The 18,542-nt window shown below is 45.6% G+C and overlaps 1 protein-coding gene across 1 annotated transcript in view; it reads right to left on the reverse strand.

Annotated features, from left to right (window-relative positions):
• Utp20 (UTP20 small subunit processome component) overlaps positions 1 to 18,542 on the reverse strand; it is an 80,208-nt gene that overhangs the window by 483 nt on the left and 61,183 nt on the right. The window contains exons 44-61 of the mRNA NM_175158.3: positions 18,322 to 18,420; positions 17,585 to 17,752; positions 15,680 to 15,846; positions 14,654 to 14,795; positions 13,781 to 13,897; positions 11,215 to 11,385; positions 10,768 to 10,899; positions 9,936 to 10,046; positions 8,099 to 8,178; positions 7,662 to 7,731; positions 7,388 to 7,570; positions 6,547 to 6,678; positions 5,818 to 5,950; positions 4,256 to 4,443; positions 3,563 to 3,634; positions 2,171 to 2,452; positions 1,137 to 1,263; positions 187 to 332 (exon numbers count right to left, since the gene is read on the reverse strand). Coding sequence (NP_780367.2) covers positions 187 to 332; positions 1,137 to 1,263; positions 2,171 to 2,452; positions 3,563 to 3,634; positions 4,256 to 4,443; positions 5,818 to 5,950; positions 6,547 to 6,678; positions 7,388 to 7,570; positions 7,662 to 7,731; positions 8,099 to 8,178; positions 9,936 to 10,046; positions 10,768 to 10,899; positions 11,215 to 11,385; positions 13,781 to 13,897; positions 14,654 to 14,795; positions 15,680 to 15,846; positions 17,585 to 17,752; positions 18,322 to 18,420 — 2,520 coding nt within the window. The remainder of the gene's footprint in view (positions 1 to 186; positions 333 to 1,136; positions 1,264 to 2,170; positions 2,453 to 3,562; positions 3,635 to 4,255; positions 4,444 to 5,817; positions 5,951 to 6,546; positions 6,679 to 7,387; positions 7,571 to 7,661; positions 7,732 to 8,098; positions 8,179 to 9,935; positions 10,047 to 10,767; positions 10,900 to 11,214; positions 11,386 to 13,780; positions 13,898 to 14,653; positions 14,796 to 15,679; positions 15,847 to 17,584; positions 17,753 to 18,321; positions 18,421 to 18,542) is intronic.

An 18,542-nucleotide genomic window follows, 5' to 3' on the forward strand; every position in this document is an offset into this window, starting at 1 on the left:
TTTTAAAGTACATGTGAAAAGAATCCCCCCAAATCACACGCAGAGCAACATGTGTCATTAATGAAACTCCTCCTCTGAAGCCCTCATCCCCCTCCCAGGGAACAGTGCACACGTGTGCACAGCACACCCCTAGTTGGAGCACTTGTTAAGCCAGTAGACAAGCCACATTTACAACCGCACACTCACCTCCAGGGCCTTCCTCTTTTTGCGGAGAGCCCTCTTCTCACTAGCCTGTTTCTGGACGGAGGCAAAGGCTAGTGAGAAGCTCTCCAGCCCGACCAGCTTCTTGAGTAATTCTATGATTTCCTGGGATAAATTCTTCAGCACAGGATCTAATCACAGAAAGAAAAGATTAGAGGCAATCACACATCAACGTAACCTCTAAAGTCCTATGTTGTCATGACAACACAAATCTGAAACTGGTTTCTGAGTGCCCAAGATGGGAGGGCGTGGAACCTTAGTCAGATGGAACAAGACCGCAGGAAGCTGGGTTACCTCCGTGAGCCTGCTCCGCTCTGCAGCTGTGGAGCAGGTAAGACTTCTCTGGCCTCTGGTGCACAGGTCAGAGCCTGGCTGGGCCCACAGCATCGGTTTCTGTGATGAGAGGCTGGGAAGCTGTATTCTCTCCTACCCTCCCCGTCTCCCTCTCTCTCTAAAATGCAAATCAGCCAGAGTTGGCCTATTCTCAAATACCATGGGAATTACGATGTCTACCAAGTCCCTAACACAGAACGGACTGTTTTGAATACTCTAGGCCCAAGAGTGCTGGGGCTGCAGGTACACAACACCTGTGCAGCTCACTGTGAGGTTTAGGACACCCCAAACCTGCCCGACAGTTTAGTCATCATTTTGTACAAGTCAAACATTTTTTTAAAGACTGTTTCACTGTGTAGTCTTGGCTAGCCTTAAATTTGTCAAGATCCATTTGCCTCAGGAGTCAAACTCAACACCATTCACTTTTGCCACGACTGGAAGCATACAAAAAGTTTGTTCAATACAATGGAAAATGTTTGTCAACCGTTTTCTTCCTTTCACTCTAGGAGGAAAGGAAGACAGAGAGGAAGAGGTCATCCAGCATCCAGGAGAGAAGGAAGGGTCCCAGTGTGCAGACCTCAGGACACAGATGGCAGGGTTACCTTGCTCCGCAAAGGTGCTGTTGAGTTCTCGAAACAGGGGAGCGATGATCAGTGGGAGATACGGCTTTACCCGGTCTACTCCAAGATCCACAGCTACGGCGCCGAGGAACTTAAAGATGCATGTTCTCTGAAAGAAGACAGTGCTTCCACTTGAAATGCTTCTGCTCACGGCTCAGCCATGTAAGCAGTGCTCGTTTGAAAAGCAGATTTCAGATATTGTTGCAGTGTTAGGTGCAAAATATAAAATCCCAAGGATCTGAAAGTCTCACGAATAACATTAAAATACTCAACAAAAAACCCCAAGGCCTCAAACACCCAAACCTAAAACTACCAAATTTCAGGCATCGTAACTGTCACCTCTAAATGTAGCCCTTGGAAGGCTGAGGCAGGCATCCTTCAAGTACAAGTTTCAGACAGCTTAGGATAGACAGCAAGTTCAGGATAGACAGCAAGTTCAGGATAGACAGCAAGTTCAGGCAAATGAATCAGAACCCGTGTCAGGCTGGGGGTAGTGGTGCGGGCACTCGAAGAGGCAGAGGCAGAAGGTAGGAGGGGCAGAGAGAGGCAGAGAGGCACAGAGGGGCAGGAGGCGCAGGAGGCGCAGGAGGGGCAGAGAGAGGCAGAGAGGCGCAGAGGGGCAGGAGGGGCAGGAGGGGCAGAGAGAGGCAGAGAGGTGCAGAGAGGCGCAGAGGGGCAGGAGGGGCAGGAGGGGCAGAGGCAGGTGAATTTAAGTTTGAGGTTAGGCTGGTCTAGATAGTGAGTTGCTGGACTGCCAGAGCTATATAGAGAAATCCTCTCTCCAAAAACTAAAACCCAACCAACCAACCAACCAACCAACCAACCAACCAACCAACCAACCAACCAAAAGCCCTGTGTGAAAAACAGGAGCCAGGCATACACCCCTGATGCCAGCATTCGGGAGGCAGAGGCAGAGCTGAGCAGTGCCCCAGGCCAGCCAGAACTATGTAGTAAGCTGAGACTCCTTCTTAGACAACAAACAACAACAAAGCCTTTCAGCTGTCCTGTTGCTGTACCTTTAAGGGGTTTCTGGGCGAATAGGCTGCTTCCAGCTTAGCCATTCGGGACAGCTTCTGGATTAGCCACATCAATGTGGCCGGCTTGCTGGGCTCTTCCTTCTTTTCTCTGTTGGACTCCATCTTCCCACCTGCACCAGCCTTCTCTTCTGCCGCCTCTCTGGCCAGAGCATCTGCTAAAGTGTCTTGTTCTTCTGAGTCTTTTACCTCTCCTCGCTTATTCCCAGATTCAAGTTCCAGCAAATATAAGACTTTTGCTATGAACAGTAAATTCTTAACAACCTTGAAAGCGTGGAGAGGAGAGGTTAGAAACAAGCGTGGCTTGTTGGAGCCTAACCTAAGGTGCAGTAGACAGAGACTGTGGGCTCAGCACTGTGCACTGATGGCTGTGTGCTTCAAACTCTAAGTTCTACAGAGCGCAGCCAAATTCACCCTCATGTAACTGTCTCTACCTGGCTTAGCTCTGTCCTCAAAAATCACAGACTAGGTAAGATATTTCTCTATGGAATAACCATTTTTGTTTTACCTTGCACTAAATTCTTTGAATCCAAATATGTAGAAGTAATACTAACTGATTAGTTGCTTCCTACCCATGTTCTGATTTAACTATAGAAGATCTCTCTGAGGTATTATTACCAGGAGGAAATAAAAAACAAAACGAAGCTCAGTTCTTCTAAGTCCCTGTAAGGTACAATGTTACTGTGGTCAACCAGGACTCAACAGTCTTTAGAATTCAACGCCAGATATTTAATTCTGCTGTCCATCCCTTCCCCGACCCTGCCACATGATAAACCACGTTACCATTTACTTTTTAAAGATAAAAGTTGAGACCTGTAGCTCAGGCTGGCCTTAAACTGCCGGCAAGCCTCCCTCCTCAGCCTCTCAAGGGCTGGGGTTACAGGCAAGAGCTATTACACCGGCCACAGTTACATTTCCTCTTATAGAAGTACATAAACCACTTTAATGATGGGATAATGTATTTTTTTAAGGAAACCAATTTTTAGGTCAAACTGTAAACCACATTCTTTCTCTTTAACTTCCGGGGGAAAGGGGGGAGGGAGAAGGAAATTCATTATCAGGTTGTACTCCAACACCTAACCCATCAATGAACCCTTTTAAAAGCTTTAGTCACTAAGCAGAATTGGGAATGGTGGTGAAGCCAAGAGTTATTCCAATATGAAGCAGAGTCAACTAGACATGCATGTATAACTAGCTGCATACATAAGACATGCGTGTATAACTAGCTGCATACACACTGGAGTGGATGTTTACACTTTATGAAATACGCCAGACACTAAAGCTGGCTAAAAACGAAAGAAAGCAAATAACAATTGCAAGCCTATGCTTAGTCGGCCAGCTCTCTCATCCTAAGACAACTCCATACACTCTTACCTGCTCTCCCAGAGACTCATCTAAGAATTTGGAATGCAGCTGGTGGCATGAAGCCAGGGAGATACTCTTCATCTGTGAGAGGAAACGGACATTAGCAGACAGACAGCACATTTGCTGGGTTATTTAAAAACAAAAACAAAAATAAAAAAATCCACCAACCAACCAAAAAACCCCAGTCACGTGTAACAGCTGGGTACAGTGGCACACCTCTGAAATCCGAGCACACCAGGCACCTGAGCCAGAGGAGCCCAGTGAATTCAAGGCCAGCCTGGCAAACACAGTGAGTTCCACAACTCCTTTATGTTAGGAAAATCCTGTCTCAAAGCCAAACCAACCCCCAGCCCCAACAAAAACCCCAAACAAAGCTGCTATTAATCCCATGTGCAGCACCAGCGGGAGTATCTACCACCTAGGGGATGGGTGAGCCCCAGGCAATCCATACAGCACAGCAAACATCTCACTCTGCTTAGAGGGAAAGAAACGGCTTCAGAGAAACTGTACCTTAACAAACATATAAGCCACAACCACAAAACCCATACTAGGCATGGAGTGGTGCAACTCCCAGGACGTGGAAGGCAGGAGGTCACAGTAACTCTCAGGTCAGCTTGATTTTAGGCTAGCTAGGGCTATGCCAAGCCTATCTTTAAAAAAAAAAAAAAAAAAAAAAAAAAAAAAAAAAAAAAAAAAAGGTACCTTCTGGCCAAGGTCACTTGTTAGGAACCTGACTGCTATAGGGTCTGAGGTCTTCTTTTTGGTCTTTTTGCCTTTCCACTTTTGAATGAGCTCCTCTGGTTGGCAAGAGGCAAAGAGCAATCCGAAAATCTGGGCTGCTGTGAGCCACACCCAGCTGTGCGGGTGTCTGAGGTGAGAGTGCACGTGACCTGAAAGAGTAGAATGCATGGTCAGGCACCCCACACTTTCCTGACTCCCTGGACAGGAACATGAACGGAGGGAAGCATGCATGGAGCCTCTCTTATGGGCCTGGACGGAGGAGCTAAAGAGGAAAATGACGGTCCCTGCTTTCCAGGTCACTGAGGCCAGGGAGAAGAGGTAGAGACAATAATTATAATGCATGAAATACACATACACACACACACACACACACACACACACACACACACACACACACACACATATACACACGTGCGCGCGCGTCCCACCGTTCCCTATGAACTGGTGCCACAGGAGGCAGGTTCAGAACTCAGGGAGATCAGATGTGGTTCTCAGGCCACTTGTATAGGTCAGAAATGTAAGCGTGTACACAGATACACGCTTAGTTCTACGAGAAACTGGAGACAGAAAGGATCACTTCTTTGTGAGCGCTCCCTAAGCGTGTGCTATGGTAACCCCTCAGCCACCACAACCGAGAATGAGAGCTGCAGCTTTATCCTACAGAGGAAAGAGATGCTCCCGGGAGGCTGGGCACATGCAGAGTCAGAGCTGGGCCTCAGCCCGACCCCACCCAGAACTCATAGTGCTTCAGCAATAGGATGGCTACAAGGCCTCCCCATCACTGCTCCTGCCAGGTAAAACTGTGAGGCTAATGTGACTGTCGGTTAACTGCGGCATTCTACGTGAATATCCATTTACTGACTAATCTAAACTTATACGTTAAAGTTCAGGGTTACACTGTGCATTCAGAGACTTCTATATAGTACACAGGAATTTAATGTCCTCAAGTGAAAAGGGCATCTACTGAGCTGTACTGTCATGACATGCTGGCTGAGTACACTAGGACACTAGTGTCTCTAGGGAGCTAAGGCACCATGGAAAACATCTACTTCATAAAGAGACTGGATAGAGACACACCGTGTGTGCAGATCTCAAACAATCTTAGCCCCTCTCCCTCCCTCTACTTCTTCTTATTAACAAGGGCCCTTAGAAGGGTTCTTAAGTATAGGTCTCATCTCAGCAAAGCTGGGAGAAGACAGGAAGGAAAGGGATGAGGAAGGAAGAGCTGGTGTCTGTGTGCAGGCACGGGGAGTGTGTGAAGGAAGCCCTCACAAAGCACTTCCATGTTTGCCTTTTCAAAACTCAATGTCCTCTGTTTCAAAGATAAAATGTGTTAGTGACGAAGAAATACCCTTTCCCCCCAAAGAAACATTTGAGTGTAATAATCTGATGGGACCCTTTAGGGTTTTTTTTCCTTATGGACTTAAAAAAAATTACTTTCTGTAGTGTTCTTATTCAAATTTCAAGTACTTTCAATACTTTTATCACAACTACTATGTTGTTAGATTAAATATAACACTTACTCCAGATTTTACTCAGCGTCTCAGAGGGCTTGGTAAAGTGAATAATGCTACACTCTTTGATGAGTTTCCTCATCAGTGTGAGAAAACCGAACAGCAGGCGATCTGCAGCCTTTTCTTCTGTCTCCTCTATGATCTAAACACATGGAGAATGCATGCCAGTTAATAATGTCCTGGAAGCACCCAATGCATGTCTCTCTAGCACGCAGGTCTCTACTAGGCTTCCCAACCACAGCAAGGCACTGCCCCAGCAGCATGCCCACCTCCCAGCTGTGACAGCAAAAATGTGTTTGGATGGCGTCAGAGATACCCTGTGCGGTAAGATGCCCTAGCTGAGGGTCTCTGACCTTCCTAGATCATGGAAGATGACTTGCCTTCACCCCCACTGACTTTTTAGATAGTATCTCACTGTTTATACCAAGCTGGTGTCAAACTCCTACTTATGCTTCAGGCTCCCAAGTGCTTGGATTTAAAGGTATGCACACCACAGCAGGCTACCCCTGGGATTATAGGTGTGCATCAAGACAGCAGGTTGTTTCTTGCTTGTGTTTGTGGTGTTGGGGGCATGCTGGGTAAACACGACTGTAGAAATACTCCCTTTACCAGCTGGATTGCATTCTTGCTTTTACTAACAACAGCAACAACAAAAAATGCATGTTTAAATACATACTAACTCAACCTGAGTGCTTTGAGAAACATTTCCCAAGTTTTATTATCTAGCACATTACTTACATCTTTAAAATTTTCAGGATCAATTTCCTTTTCAATCACAGGAAGAAGAGTTCCAAGCCTTCTCTCAAAATCAACTCCTTCACTTTCCACGAATAAACCACAGGCCAGGGCAGCTAGTTGCCTGTTTAATCTCTACCAAAAACAAAACAAAACAAAAAAACCACAACAGTATTCAGGATGACAGAAAGGTAGATATTGTCAACACCAGAGACAATACAGATAAATGCCACGTGCTAGCCCTCCTATGTGGATCCTAGCTTTCAATATGTGGATTTACCTGGGAGTGGGTGTGTGGATGGCAGGAAACCAGAAAATGACCAACGAGAAGGGAAAGAAGAGGTTAAGGGAGAGGGATAGGGAGGATGCCATGTGAAAGGAAAGGGGGCTAGGGATGGAAAGGTTCAAGTCACATGGGGGCTTAGGGGGTGACCATCAACTGAACCAAAACTGGATGAAACTATACTCTTCAAAAAGAGAGAAGGAAATAAATGAAACCCTAGATGAACTTAGTAGAAGATGGGCCAGCAGTGACAATGACAGTATTAAGTAGGGGAGAATAATGATTGCTTCACTCCAGAAACTGAAGAACAAAGCTGGCAGCAGAAATGTCACGCACTCACACGCTGGCGTGCTCCGTTAGCACTGTAACATATGCAAACAGTTACTCTCTACGGCTTCTGTACTTCGCGCCAGTTTAAGAGCATACTGTCCACATGATCACACACCACCAAGGCCTTCTGGGACAGGGTGTTTCAACAGTGCATCTAGCATGCATTCTGATGTAAATTGTGCACCAAAGCTAAAATCATGTCACTGAACCACGATCAAAAACAACACTAACCTTTTTTGCTTCGAACCAGGAGGTGACTAGCCCAAAGAGCCAGTCTTTCTTCTCACGGTCGACCTTGCTGAGTAAGGACTTGATGGCCATGGATGCCATCCTCTTGCACATGGCAGAGTCATCGTTGACCATCATCAGGCAAAGAGGGATGAAGAACATCCCGCAGTGCTCATGGAGGAGTCCCTGCGGGAAAGCAGGCACCGGTGAGAATGGAAGTGCCTTGGGTGCCTGACAACACAGAGCCAGGCTCCCAGGGCCCATGGGCAAACCGTACCTGAGGGAAGGTCTCAAACAGATAGGCAATCATTTCCAAAGTAGATTCTCTTCCCGTCTCGTGCTCATAACTAGGGCAAGAATGTTAGGTAGACTCAGTATATCGTGATTATTTTAAATTAAGATGTATTCATTTGTCACCTTCTTTCTTAAACAACTGGGCACTCCTCCCTTTCTTTCATGTCAGTGATTGCATCCCCCATCAAGGGGCCATGCAGGCTTAGATGGAAGCTGTTGGGTTTCCAACATTCTCCTAAGTAGACTGAGCAGAGTGAGTGAAAAGCATCTCACAGAAACACCAGGGAAGCCAAGAGCAACAGAGCAGCAGCCACAGAGAAACTGCCACCATGCCCAGGCTGTCCCTTCAAGATCGTCACCACACTAAAAGCCAAGAAGAAACCACCCTCTGCTTCCATATAAGTTCATGGCTGTGCTTACTTCAGCTGAGCAAGCATGAATTCCAAGTTCGGTCTCAATTTCTCACCAAGGGGATAGTCAAGAATGTATTTCAGGAAAACCTAAGAACAAAGCACACAGCTGGTTACAAGGAGCCTGTCTGTTCAGGCAGGAACCCTCCCCTCCCCTCCCCTTGTTTCCTTTTGAGGCAGGAGGCTGACACAGGGCACTGCGCTTGCTAGGTCAACCGTCTACCACTGAACTACGTCTCCAGGATTCCCATCTGCTAAGGTGCTGTCTAGGACTCACAGGAGGGACAAACCGACAAAGTCAGCCTTTCCAACCAACTCTGGATTAAGCTGTCTTAAGCCTAGATCTGTGCCCCTTGCTGTCTCCATGTCACTCACTGAGGTCTGGTCCTTCAGGGCAGGCCCTGCCTATGACCCAATCCTAAGCGTGGACACCCTAAGCTTCTGTTGACACTGCTGCACCTCTGTGAACCCTGCCTGAGTTCTTTTCATTTCCTCACACAGTAGGGCATAGAGACAAAGTGGTGGCACAGAGAGATTTAAGTAACTTTCTGGTTCAAACTTTATGTATTTATATATATAGTTACTGTGTGTGTGTGGTTTGCACATGCATGGAGGCAGGAGGACAACTTGCAGAAGTTCTGTCTTCCATCATGTGGGTTCAGGGACTAACTTAGATCATCAGGGTTGGCAGTGAGTGCATTTACTTGCTGAGCCGCCTAGCCTGCCAGGCTTCATTTTTTTTTTTTTTTTTTGTTTTTGTTCTTTCGAGACAGGGTTTCTCTGTGTAACCCTGGCTGTCCTGGAACTCATTCTGTAGACCAGGCTGGCCTCCAACTCAGAAATCCACCTGCCTCTGCCTCCTAAGTGCTGGGATTAAAGGCGTGCGCCACCACTGCCTGGCACCAGGCTTCATTTTTAACCTGCCTTAGTTAAATACAGGATGAAAATGAAGGCATAGCCTTAAGCTTCCAGAGCCTGCTTTTGTCCTGATGCTAAATCAGGGATGAACTGTAGACTGTAAGGGGCTGAGTTGAATACATAATGCGCTGTATAGAGCCCCCTTTGGAATCACTATGTATAAAGCATAAGCTCCTGTTTCTTGGCGTAGAGGAACTGACTCCTTCCCTATCACAGCAAACGAGAGCAGATCATAAGCCAACATGAAGATCAGAGACCTTGTATGAAAAGTCCCGGGCATATGCTAGTGCTTTCCAGCAGCCTAAACCCTGAACAAAACTGCAACTCTGACATCACCTCTTGGCTACGGTATGTGGTGCTCCTAAGAGTAGATACGGATAGATGTATAAGCAAATGTTATCACATCACTCGTCTGCCGAAGGATTACAGTGACTGCTTACTATCCCCACACCAAAAATTTTTATTTATTCATTTATTCACTTTATTTACTCATTTATTTATTGTGTGTGTGTGTATGTGGAGGTCAGAGGAAAATTTGTGGGAGTGGTTTTCTCTTTCTACCTTTTCAGTCCCAAGGACTGCACCTAAGTCATAAGGATAGGCAGCCTGCAACATTACCCACAGAACTCTTTCACCAGCCTCAAAGCTGACCAGACCACAAGGTCCTGCCTAGCCATCTGTGCTCTGAAGTACGCTCAGCTCTTGTTCACCATGAAGGCTACTTCCTGAAGGCATCTGCTACTTCATCTGGAGGGTTAAGCCCTCTCTTCCGTCACGCCTCCTCTAGTAGCCCGAGTGTCAGACACAGCAGCAGCATCATACAAGTCAATCTTCAGGGTCCAGTCAGAGGGGCGCCTCTCTAACTATAAAAGCCGAAGCTGGTAGGGAGTGGCCCAACAGTTACTACAGAATAAGTTCTGCCTACACACCTGTCTGCACTGGACCCTGGCCGGTTCATTTTGTGCAGAAATCGCCAACTTGGATACTTTCCGCATGATATCATCAATTTCTGGGACCAATAATTTTCTTGATAAAATAGCCTAAAATATAAAAGGGAAAGACAAATTTTATGCAAAGATGGAAATAAGCAGGCACGATGTTAAAGTGGTCACAGGCAGGTTTCAAACACAATGAAAATAACAAAAAGAAAAAGCAATTACTTAAAAAAGATTAAAGTGGAAAATATTATATTATGTAGTAGTTCATCAAATTAAGAACAACAAAAGACTCTACAATATGATAATCTAGAGCATTAAATTTGTACATAGCTTCATGGGCTTGGGATATGTATGTATGTATGTATGTATGTATGTATGTATGTATATGTATACATGCACACAACAGTACAGACTGAACCCAGGGCCTTTCACAACCTAGCGTTTACCATTGAGACCAATCCCAACCCCTCTGGGAAGGCAACTATAGATGTTTAAATACTATGTTATGGGCTAGAGAAATGGTTCCATGGTTAAGAGCACTGGCTGCTCTTCTGAAGTCTTGAGTTCACTTTCTAGCACCCACATGGTGGCTCATGATTATCGGTAACTATGGTACTATGAGATCCAAAGCCCTTTCTATTGTACATACATGCAGACAAAATATCTCTAAATAAAAATAATTAATTCTTTAAAAATACTATATTAGCTTATAACTGACTACCAAAATCATAATAACCTTCATCAATTGAGTAGTATGCTCCATATTATTCTAAGGATCTGATGTGAGTGCACAAATGTCCAAAACCAACATTTGGCGACATACCTTTAGAAGACCAAACGCAGTGGCTTGTCTTGAAGTATCATAAATATCTTCCTCAGCATAAGCCAAAAGAACCTGAAGTTGTTTCTCAGTTATCTGGTGAGACTTGACTTTCTTTACAACGATGGTCACACACTGTAAGTCATAACAGTGGAGTTAGCAGCAGCCACTAAAGGCGAGGGTCTAGTGAAATGAGAAGATGTGATGCGGATGCCAGTCCTGGCTTGCCCCCACTGATGGTTGGTCTTGACTCTCCCTAACTGATGATTGCCGGTCCTAGCTATATCTAAATGATGATGACCAGTCTTAGCAGGATCTAACTGATGATGGCTGGTCCTGGCTTTAACTGATGGCTGGTCTTGGCTCTCCCCCATTGATGGCTGGTCCTGGCTCTCCCTAACTGATGATGGCCAGTCCTGGTTCTCCCTAATTGTAGCTGTTTCTTCTCACCTTGAAACAGTTCACGACCAGGTGGAAGTTCTGGCCCCGGGCAGCCCCCACTCTTGCATAGTTCTTCAGCAAGAGGAAAAGGTGTTTCGTCAGCTGCTCTGCTTTGCTTGCTATGGAAGGCAGAGGGAACCGCAAGACCCAGATCAGGCACTGCAAAGCACCCGTGATCACCTGAGAAAATAATGCAAAACTATGACTTAGGACACAGGCAAGGAGCTGAGACATGTCGAGCCCACTATGGGAGAGATGGCCACAAAGTGTAAATTTCTTGTTTCTTTGAAAAATGTTTTTACATTATTTTGTGTGTCTAAGTGAAGAGGGCATGGGTCCCTCTGGAGCTGGAGTCACAGCTGGTTGTGAGCCATGTGGGTGCTGGGAACGGAACCCGGGTCCACTGCAAGAGCACTGTTCTTAACTGCTGAGCCACCTGTCCAGGCCCAAGTCACTCACTTCTTGCTGTAGAAGAGACGACTCCCAGTCACAGCAAATGAAGGATGATCACAAGGCAAACAAAAGGTGCTCATTTACCATGTTCTTAGGGATTTTGTTAGACTGGACAGTTTCAGGACTTTTTTTCTTAAAAATTAATTTAAAATAGCTTTTCTAATTTCTAGACTGGCATCTTGATGTAGCCCATCTTTACTGTTTGTGTTCGTATAATGGTTTGGCCTCATGCTGCTTATATTCTTATGCTAATATTGGGTCACCAAGACTACTTGTCCCCGAGATGAGAGTCTGCACACAGACCCTAAGTGACCCTGCTCCAAGTTATTCTGATTGTTAAATAAAGATGCCAACAGCCAATAGCTGGGCAGAAGAGACATAGGTGGGGTTCAGGTTTTGTGGGCTTGGGATCAGAAGAGGACCAGGAGAAGAAAAAGATACAAGAGGAGGAAGAAGTTGCCACAGGTTAGGCGAGACAAAAGAACATGGCCCTGAGGGCTGGCCAATCGGAGTTAAGAGCAGCCCAGCTGAAACATAGTAAACAGTGAGTAATAACTCAGGGTTATCAATAGGAAAATAGATTCTAATAACATGGAGGGTAGGTATTTACCCAATTCTTGTACTGTTTAAGGCTTATTGTAAATATAAAGGCTATGTATGTCTTTTATCCGGGAACTAAACGGTCAAAGGCAGGGTAGAAACCCCAGGTCAGGATTAAATAATTTCTACAGCATGTTCCCTATATAAGTGTGTGTGTGTGTGTGTGTGTGTGTGTGTGTGTGTGTGTGTGTGTGTGTGTACACACCCTGCTAGGTGTCACTAGCACTGCTACCATTGCCGCCACCTTCTGTGAAGTCCTAGGATCAAATCCAGGGCCATCCACATGCTAGGTAGATGTTCTACCACGATCTATATTCCTAGTAAGCCACTGGGCATTGTAAACACAAAGATATCTAGGTGTGCTGGCTCATGCCTGTAACCCCAGCATGTGGGAGGCTAAGGCAGGGAGATGCTGAGTTTGAGGCTAACTTTGGCTATATAGTTAACAGTCTGTTTCAAAAGCCCAAACATAAATATACTTATAACTTCTGTGTTAAGAAGAGACAAGAGGCTCAAAATTAGGCCTAAGAACAGGTAACATTTCCTACAGAGACACACTCTGTACAAGGATGAGGAGAGTGTGCTGGTACTCGGTAATCAGAGTCCCCAAGCTCCCAGGGTCAGACAGTCCGACGGTACCTGGTCCACATCTCTGGTACAATGGCATCCACACAGGGCAGGATTATGAAGAGATATAAAGCCTGGTCATCTGAAAGACCTGGGCTTAAGTCTGAGCTAAGTGATAGTCTGTGTGGCCCTGGAGATGTAGCTAGCCTCCCAGCTTCTTCATCTGGGAAGCAGGTGCTCTGCCAAGGAGGAGATGGCAGCTCTGGAGTCTGAGAGGTTCATCACACAGACCGTGGCTCCCTGCCTGCCCTAGCTTCCCCATTAACATCTGCCTTGGGCTGGGACTACAATGCAGTGGTACAGCGCTTGTCTATTGGGATACAGTCCTCGGTTCATTCAAAACAAAACGGGCTCGAGAGGCAGTTTGCTGCTCTTTCAGAGGCTCTAAGTTTGGTTCCCAGCACCCACATCAAACAGCTCACAACTGCTGTAACTCCAGCACTTCAGGGATCCACTGCTCTCTTCTGGATTCCTTGGGCATCAGGTACATATGTAGACACACATACGCATAATGAAAAATAACGTAAATCTTCAGAAAGAAACAATCCGCCTCAGAAATTAGCAGTCAGAGATGAAGTCATTAAGATAATGACAATGGTGACTACAACGATGATGAAGGTCAGAGACCTGGGGATGTTTTGAGAAACAAATTAGGTAGTGTAATAAAAGGACTTTCAAAGTTGTTTGGGGCTATCCACACAAACAGGATTTCATGTGTGGTCTTTGTGATTATATATTATGAACTTTTCTTGCTAAGCCTTCTTCCTACAGGCCCCCTCTAGTTATTCTCAATGAAGTGGACAGAGAAGTAAACGTTCCTAAGGTACATGTGTGTCAGTATCCCCAGTGCAGCCCTTGTGAAGGAGCAGATGCTCCAACACGGGCCAGTGCTCACCTTCACATCCTGGGCCCCCAGGCAGTTTATGAGGACGGACACAAAAGGGTCCAACATTTCCAGCACATGCTCACTAGAAGACTTGATCCTGGACGTCTTTAGACTCAGGTGCAGCAGCTAAAAGGTTTGAAGAGGATATTTTACATTATTTCTCCATAATACTAGCTGGAGGAGCTAAAGGAGCTGCTTTTATTCAAACTTAAAACAAGAAAATGAAGAAATCTAAGAAGTGACTCTCAGAAAGCCATGCCTGTGGGAACCCAGCCTGCAGCTAAGATGGGAGTCACCAAATGAGTACCCAGCATCTCCTGGGATCCCAGCACTGGCTTCATGCACGGCACACGACAATGACCAGAACAGACCTGGTACCCACACTTAGCTAGGAACACTCAAAGAATGAGTTTAGAGCTGAAGGAAGCCAGGCTCACTGCAGTGTATGTTGGGATGGTACAGTAGGAGTTTGCAGCCCAAAAGGACCAGGAAAAAAAAACAGTAAGCCCCAGGAACTAAGAATGATCAGATTAAAAAACAAAAACAAAAACAAAAACAAAAACCTCATCACCTTAAAAAATACAGGGAAATTTTAATTTAGATCAGAATAGTAACTCTGAGACAACTGTATCACCAAAGACGAGGCCAAGAATGGTGGTGTACACTTGTAATCCCAGCTCAGGACATAGAGGCAGGTGAACACTGCCAACTCTAGGGCAGCCTGGTCTGCACAGAGATCTAGGCCGGCCAGCGGGGCACTGTACTGGAAGTACTGGTAGAGGCTAATAGTCATTTACGGTGCAGCATTTGCACAGGAGGTGGGCGGCATCCAAGATTCTGCAGATGGTTAAATAGGAGACAGCTTGTAAGGAAAATTCTTACCCGAAGCCCAGACTCAATGAATATGTGCATGTTGGTTTTCTTGTTCACGACCGCTTTTGGCCCACCTCGAACTGGAGTTGCGGGGAGCAGAAGGCAGCTCTGGGGTGGCAGTCGAGCATCAGGTACAGGGGCTGCTGGCTTTCTGTTAATCAATCACAATGGAAAAAAATGAAAGACCACTGTCATCTGCCTCAGAGAAGTTGCTGTGGCCTCTTGGAGAGCAGAGGAGCGCTGACAGGGCCCAGCTGCTCCAGCTGGGTCTCCTCCCTCCCTGCCACTGACCGGGTTACAGCAATTCCTAGACTAAGGGATGGGTCTGAGTGAGGTCAGACTGCAAGAGGATAGATACTGCTTGGGGATGCAATCTGGAAATACACACCAAGGGGGCTTTTCTCAGAACAGAGCAAAATCCCAAGAACAGGCAGGAGATGTTTTCAGATCGCTTAAGTTCTACATCTGTTTTTATCAGAACAACAGGGATATATTTATTTCAAATCCATCCTTCTATTCAGTAATATTTAAACTGTCAGCAGAGAACGGTAGGGAGATAATTGGCTGCTATCATTCATAGACACCTGATTATGAGAAAAACAATCCAAATTTTTCATTTCCTAATAAAGGATCTCACTGTGTAACTTCTCAGTCCTGGAACTCACTATGTAGTTCAGGTTGGATTTGAACTCAGATCTGCCTTCCCGAGTACTGGGACTAAAGGTGTGCATCACTACACAGAACAAGCACCCCCCCCCCCAGCCCCCAATCTTATGTTAATACGGAACTTGAAAGAACTTGGAAAGTTCTCAGCCCAAACAGCACCAAGGTAAGAAGAATTTTGCTATCTAAACTAGGCTGGCCACAAATTCACAATCCCCCTGCCTCTGCTTCCCGAGCACTGGGATTACTAGGATGCGCTCAGCTTGACTTTGGTTCTGCACTGTTCCAGATTATTAAATTAGCACACTTAAGAGATGATGAGGGAAGGGCTCAAGAGCCGGGGGTTTAACTGGAAGTTTTCCACAAACTTACTTTTCCTTTTCTGTTAGCAGCGGCAGATTTTCACTGACCAGCCCGTAACTGAGCAGCAGAAGAGCATCTGCTGTCATGTCTGGATTCACAATTAACCCTGCTATAATTCGGCGTAAGGTTTCGTGAACTTTCCGGGCAAGTTTTAAACTCGTGGTATTCTGTAGGATCTAAATGGGCAAACAGAGAGCGACATTCTAAGGAAGAGCCATGCTTTCATTTGCATTTTCTCTAATTAAAAAGAAAAAAGTATAGTACTACATCTTCAAATAGCTATGACATATAAAGTCAAAGTTACTGTGAACTTGTGAACGGAAGTTTCCGAGAGGACATAGTCTCCAGGGCTGGCTGATTAAACTCCAGGGACTGTGGAGAGCTGCAACAGGCACAGGCCCTGAAACAAACTATCTCAGGCCGTCTTGAACCCCATAAATGGCAATTTACTGTGTTTGACCTAACATCCTTGTGGCTATCTAGTAAACCCTTGTGGGAATATACAAACAGACCTCTGCTTTCACCAAACCAAAGGCTAGGAATGTCTTTAGATAACATCATGGGACTACGACAGAGACCTCCACTCTATTAGAACTGATCTACCCAATGTTTCCACAATATATTTTTAAGATGCCTTGATTTATGACTGTTTCTTCTGCTACTAAGAAAACTTAATTACTTTGTTACCATGTATGAATTCACGTTATCCTCATTCACATTTGCCTTCAGAATAATAAAGAGGATAAAATCTTGTATTTTTTTTTTTTTGAGGTAAGAGCAGCCTCAACTTGAGAGACAATCGCTGTGAATGGTTTTCATGCTTCCATTCCTGTGACTTCCTTCCCTGCTGGTGAGACTCAGGGCAAGTGCTGCAGGTGTCATCTGCCAAGTGCACTGATGGAGGTGATTGGCAGGCATGCAAGTGCGCACAGCAATTAAAGCGAGTAATTGCTATTTAAAAGAAAGCACGTAAACTAAGGGCTGCAATGGCCAAGCTTCAGGACAAACTCAAAGGGACTTAACAGGAACTTGGGACCGTTGACATCATCACCCTTAGCAAGATCCTCAGCACTTCATTGCATGAGACCCTTTCCACCTCAAAATACACCCAACATTCTTAGGTCAGCCTCTGATAAAACGACGCGCACTCTAGGAACAGGTTAACCTACCACCAAGACACCCGGAAGCAAGAGCATCTTGTTACACTTGACGGCACTTTTGGCTCTAGTTTTAGTATATGAAGCTGTATAACATGAACTGTTAACATTATTGAATGCTTATCACTTAAGTGAGCAGGGCAAACAGTAAGACAGTAAGTGAACTGGAGCTCCTGTTATCTGTGAGGCAAAAGAAACAGCGGAAGGCCTGCTTTGGAGCAGAATGGTCTAGAACTAGATTCCTAGCTGCTGTAATGATGTTTGTTCTAGCCCACTCAAGCCCCAAGCCTTAATTTTCTACCTGTAACAGTGTTTAGAAGATTTTCATTTATTTTTACTTTATCTGTATGAGTGTTTTGCTTCAAGAGGCAGAAGAAGGCGTCAGATACCTTGGAACTGCAGTTACAGATGGCTGTGAGCCATGCTGGGAATTAAACCTAGGTTCTTGGGAAGGGCAGCCAGTGCTCTTGAACACTCAGCACCCACATTTGGCACCATGGCAGTTGTGTAAAGACACAGCTATGCCATTCACTCACACTCCACTTCTCGCTGCCTTTCCTCTCATACCTTGTCTCCGTGGTCATAGCACCGCAGGCAAGGCTGCAACCCGGCACGTACACGGTACTCGTTTGCTCCTTTAGCACAGAAGGTATCACAGTCCCGCTCACGGTCAGTGCCCACCCTGCAGGGCTCTCAGTACTGCAGGGAACTGAAGTACTCTAATGCTGGCTGCTCCCAGTCTCACTTAGGTCCTTACCTCTTTTAATGGAAGAATAAGTTTCGTAACTTGCTGTTTTCCCACAAACTTGCCCAGGATTTCATAAGAATCGTAACTCTTGCTCCTTCGAGCCTCCATGACTTTGGACAGAATCTGCTTTACTTCCTTTTCTTCAGCAAGGGCACCAAATAATTCATGGTTAAAAATCTTTGAAAGAAAGGGCAAATGGCAGAGTTGAGCACTCAGCAAGGTGTGCCGAGAAACAAAGTCAGTGAGGACAATTAAAGTAAGCTAGACTGGACTGAAACGGGGAGGGTGACTTCTGCTAGATTCCACACATTCTCAGTGCACTTTAGAAAGCAGTGCAGAAACACCAAAACCTAGCACCTAGAGCTAAGGCTAAGATATACACGATCTCGTATCTGCAACTTAATTACTGAAATGAACAGAAACTTTGATCCATTCATTTCAAAACGTGGACGTGCATTGCCAGCTCTTTGGAAAAAGAAAGGGTAAACACTAGTAACAGCAGAATGCCCACTGCAGTGGAGCTGTGCCTTTCTAACTGCTGCTCCTTTATGTCATGAAGACAGGAAATTCACGTGTGTACAGTGTGTCTGTGTGTACATGTGCGTGCACGTGCACATGGCTGGGAATTAAATCCAGGGAGGGTCTTCTACACACTAATCACCCACCAGCACTATTTTAATATTTGTGAACTTCTAAAATGACACCGCCCACCTCGAGAAAGCAAAATTGCATTCTGTAAATCTTACCTCAGTCATTATGTGAAGACAAGAATCTAAATCCCCAACTTGCAGCTTGCTGGAGAGGCCTTGCAGCAACGTGTAAACAGTGAAAGTGAGCACGTGAACCTAGGAGGACACACACAGTCAGGACGCACAGGGCTAAGAGTCCCATGGCTATGGGAGCTGCACCGGCCTGAGAAGTGCTGACCTTAATGCTGTCCAGGGTGAGTTACTGCTCAGAGAAGCTT

Source organism: Mus musculus, chromosome 10 (genome assembly GCF_000001635.26).
Source record: "Mus musculus strain C57BL/6J chromosome 10, GRCm38.p6 C57BL/6J".
NCBI classification, from domain to species: domain Eukaryota; kingdom Metazoa; phylum Chordata; class Mammalia; order Rodentia; family Muridae; genus Mus; species Mus musculus.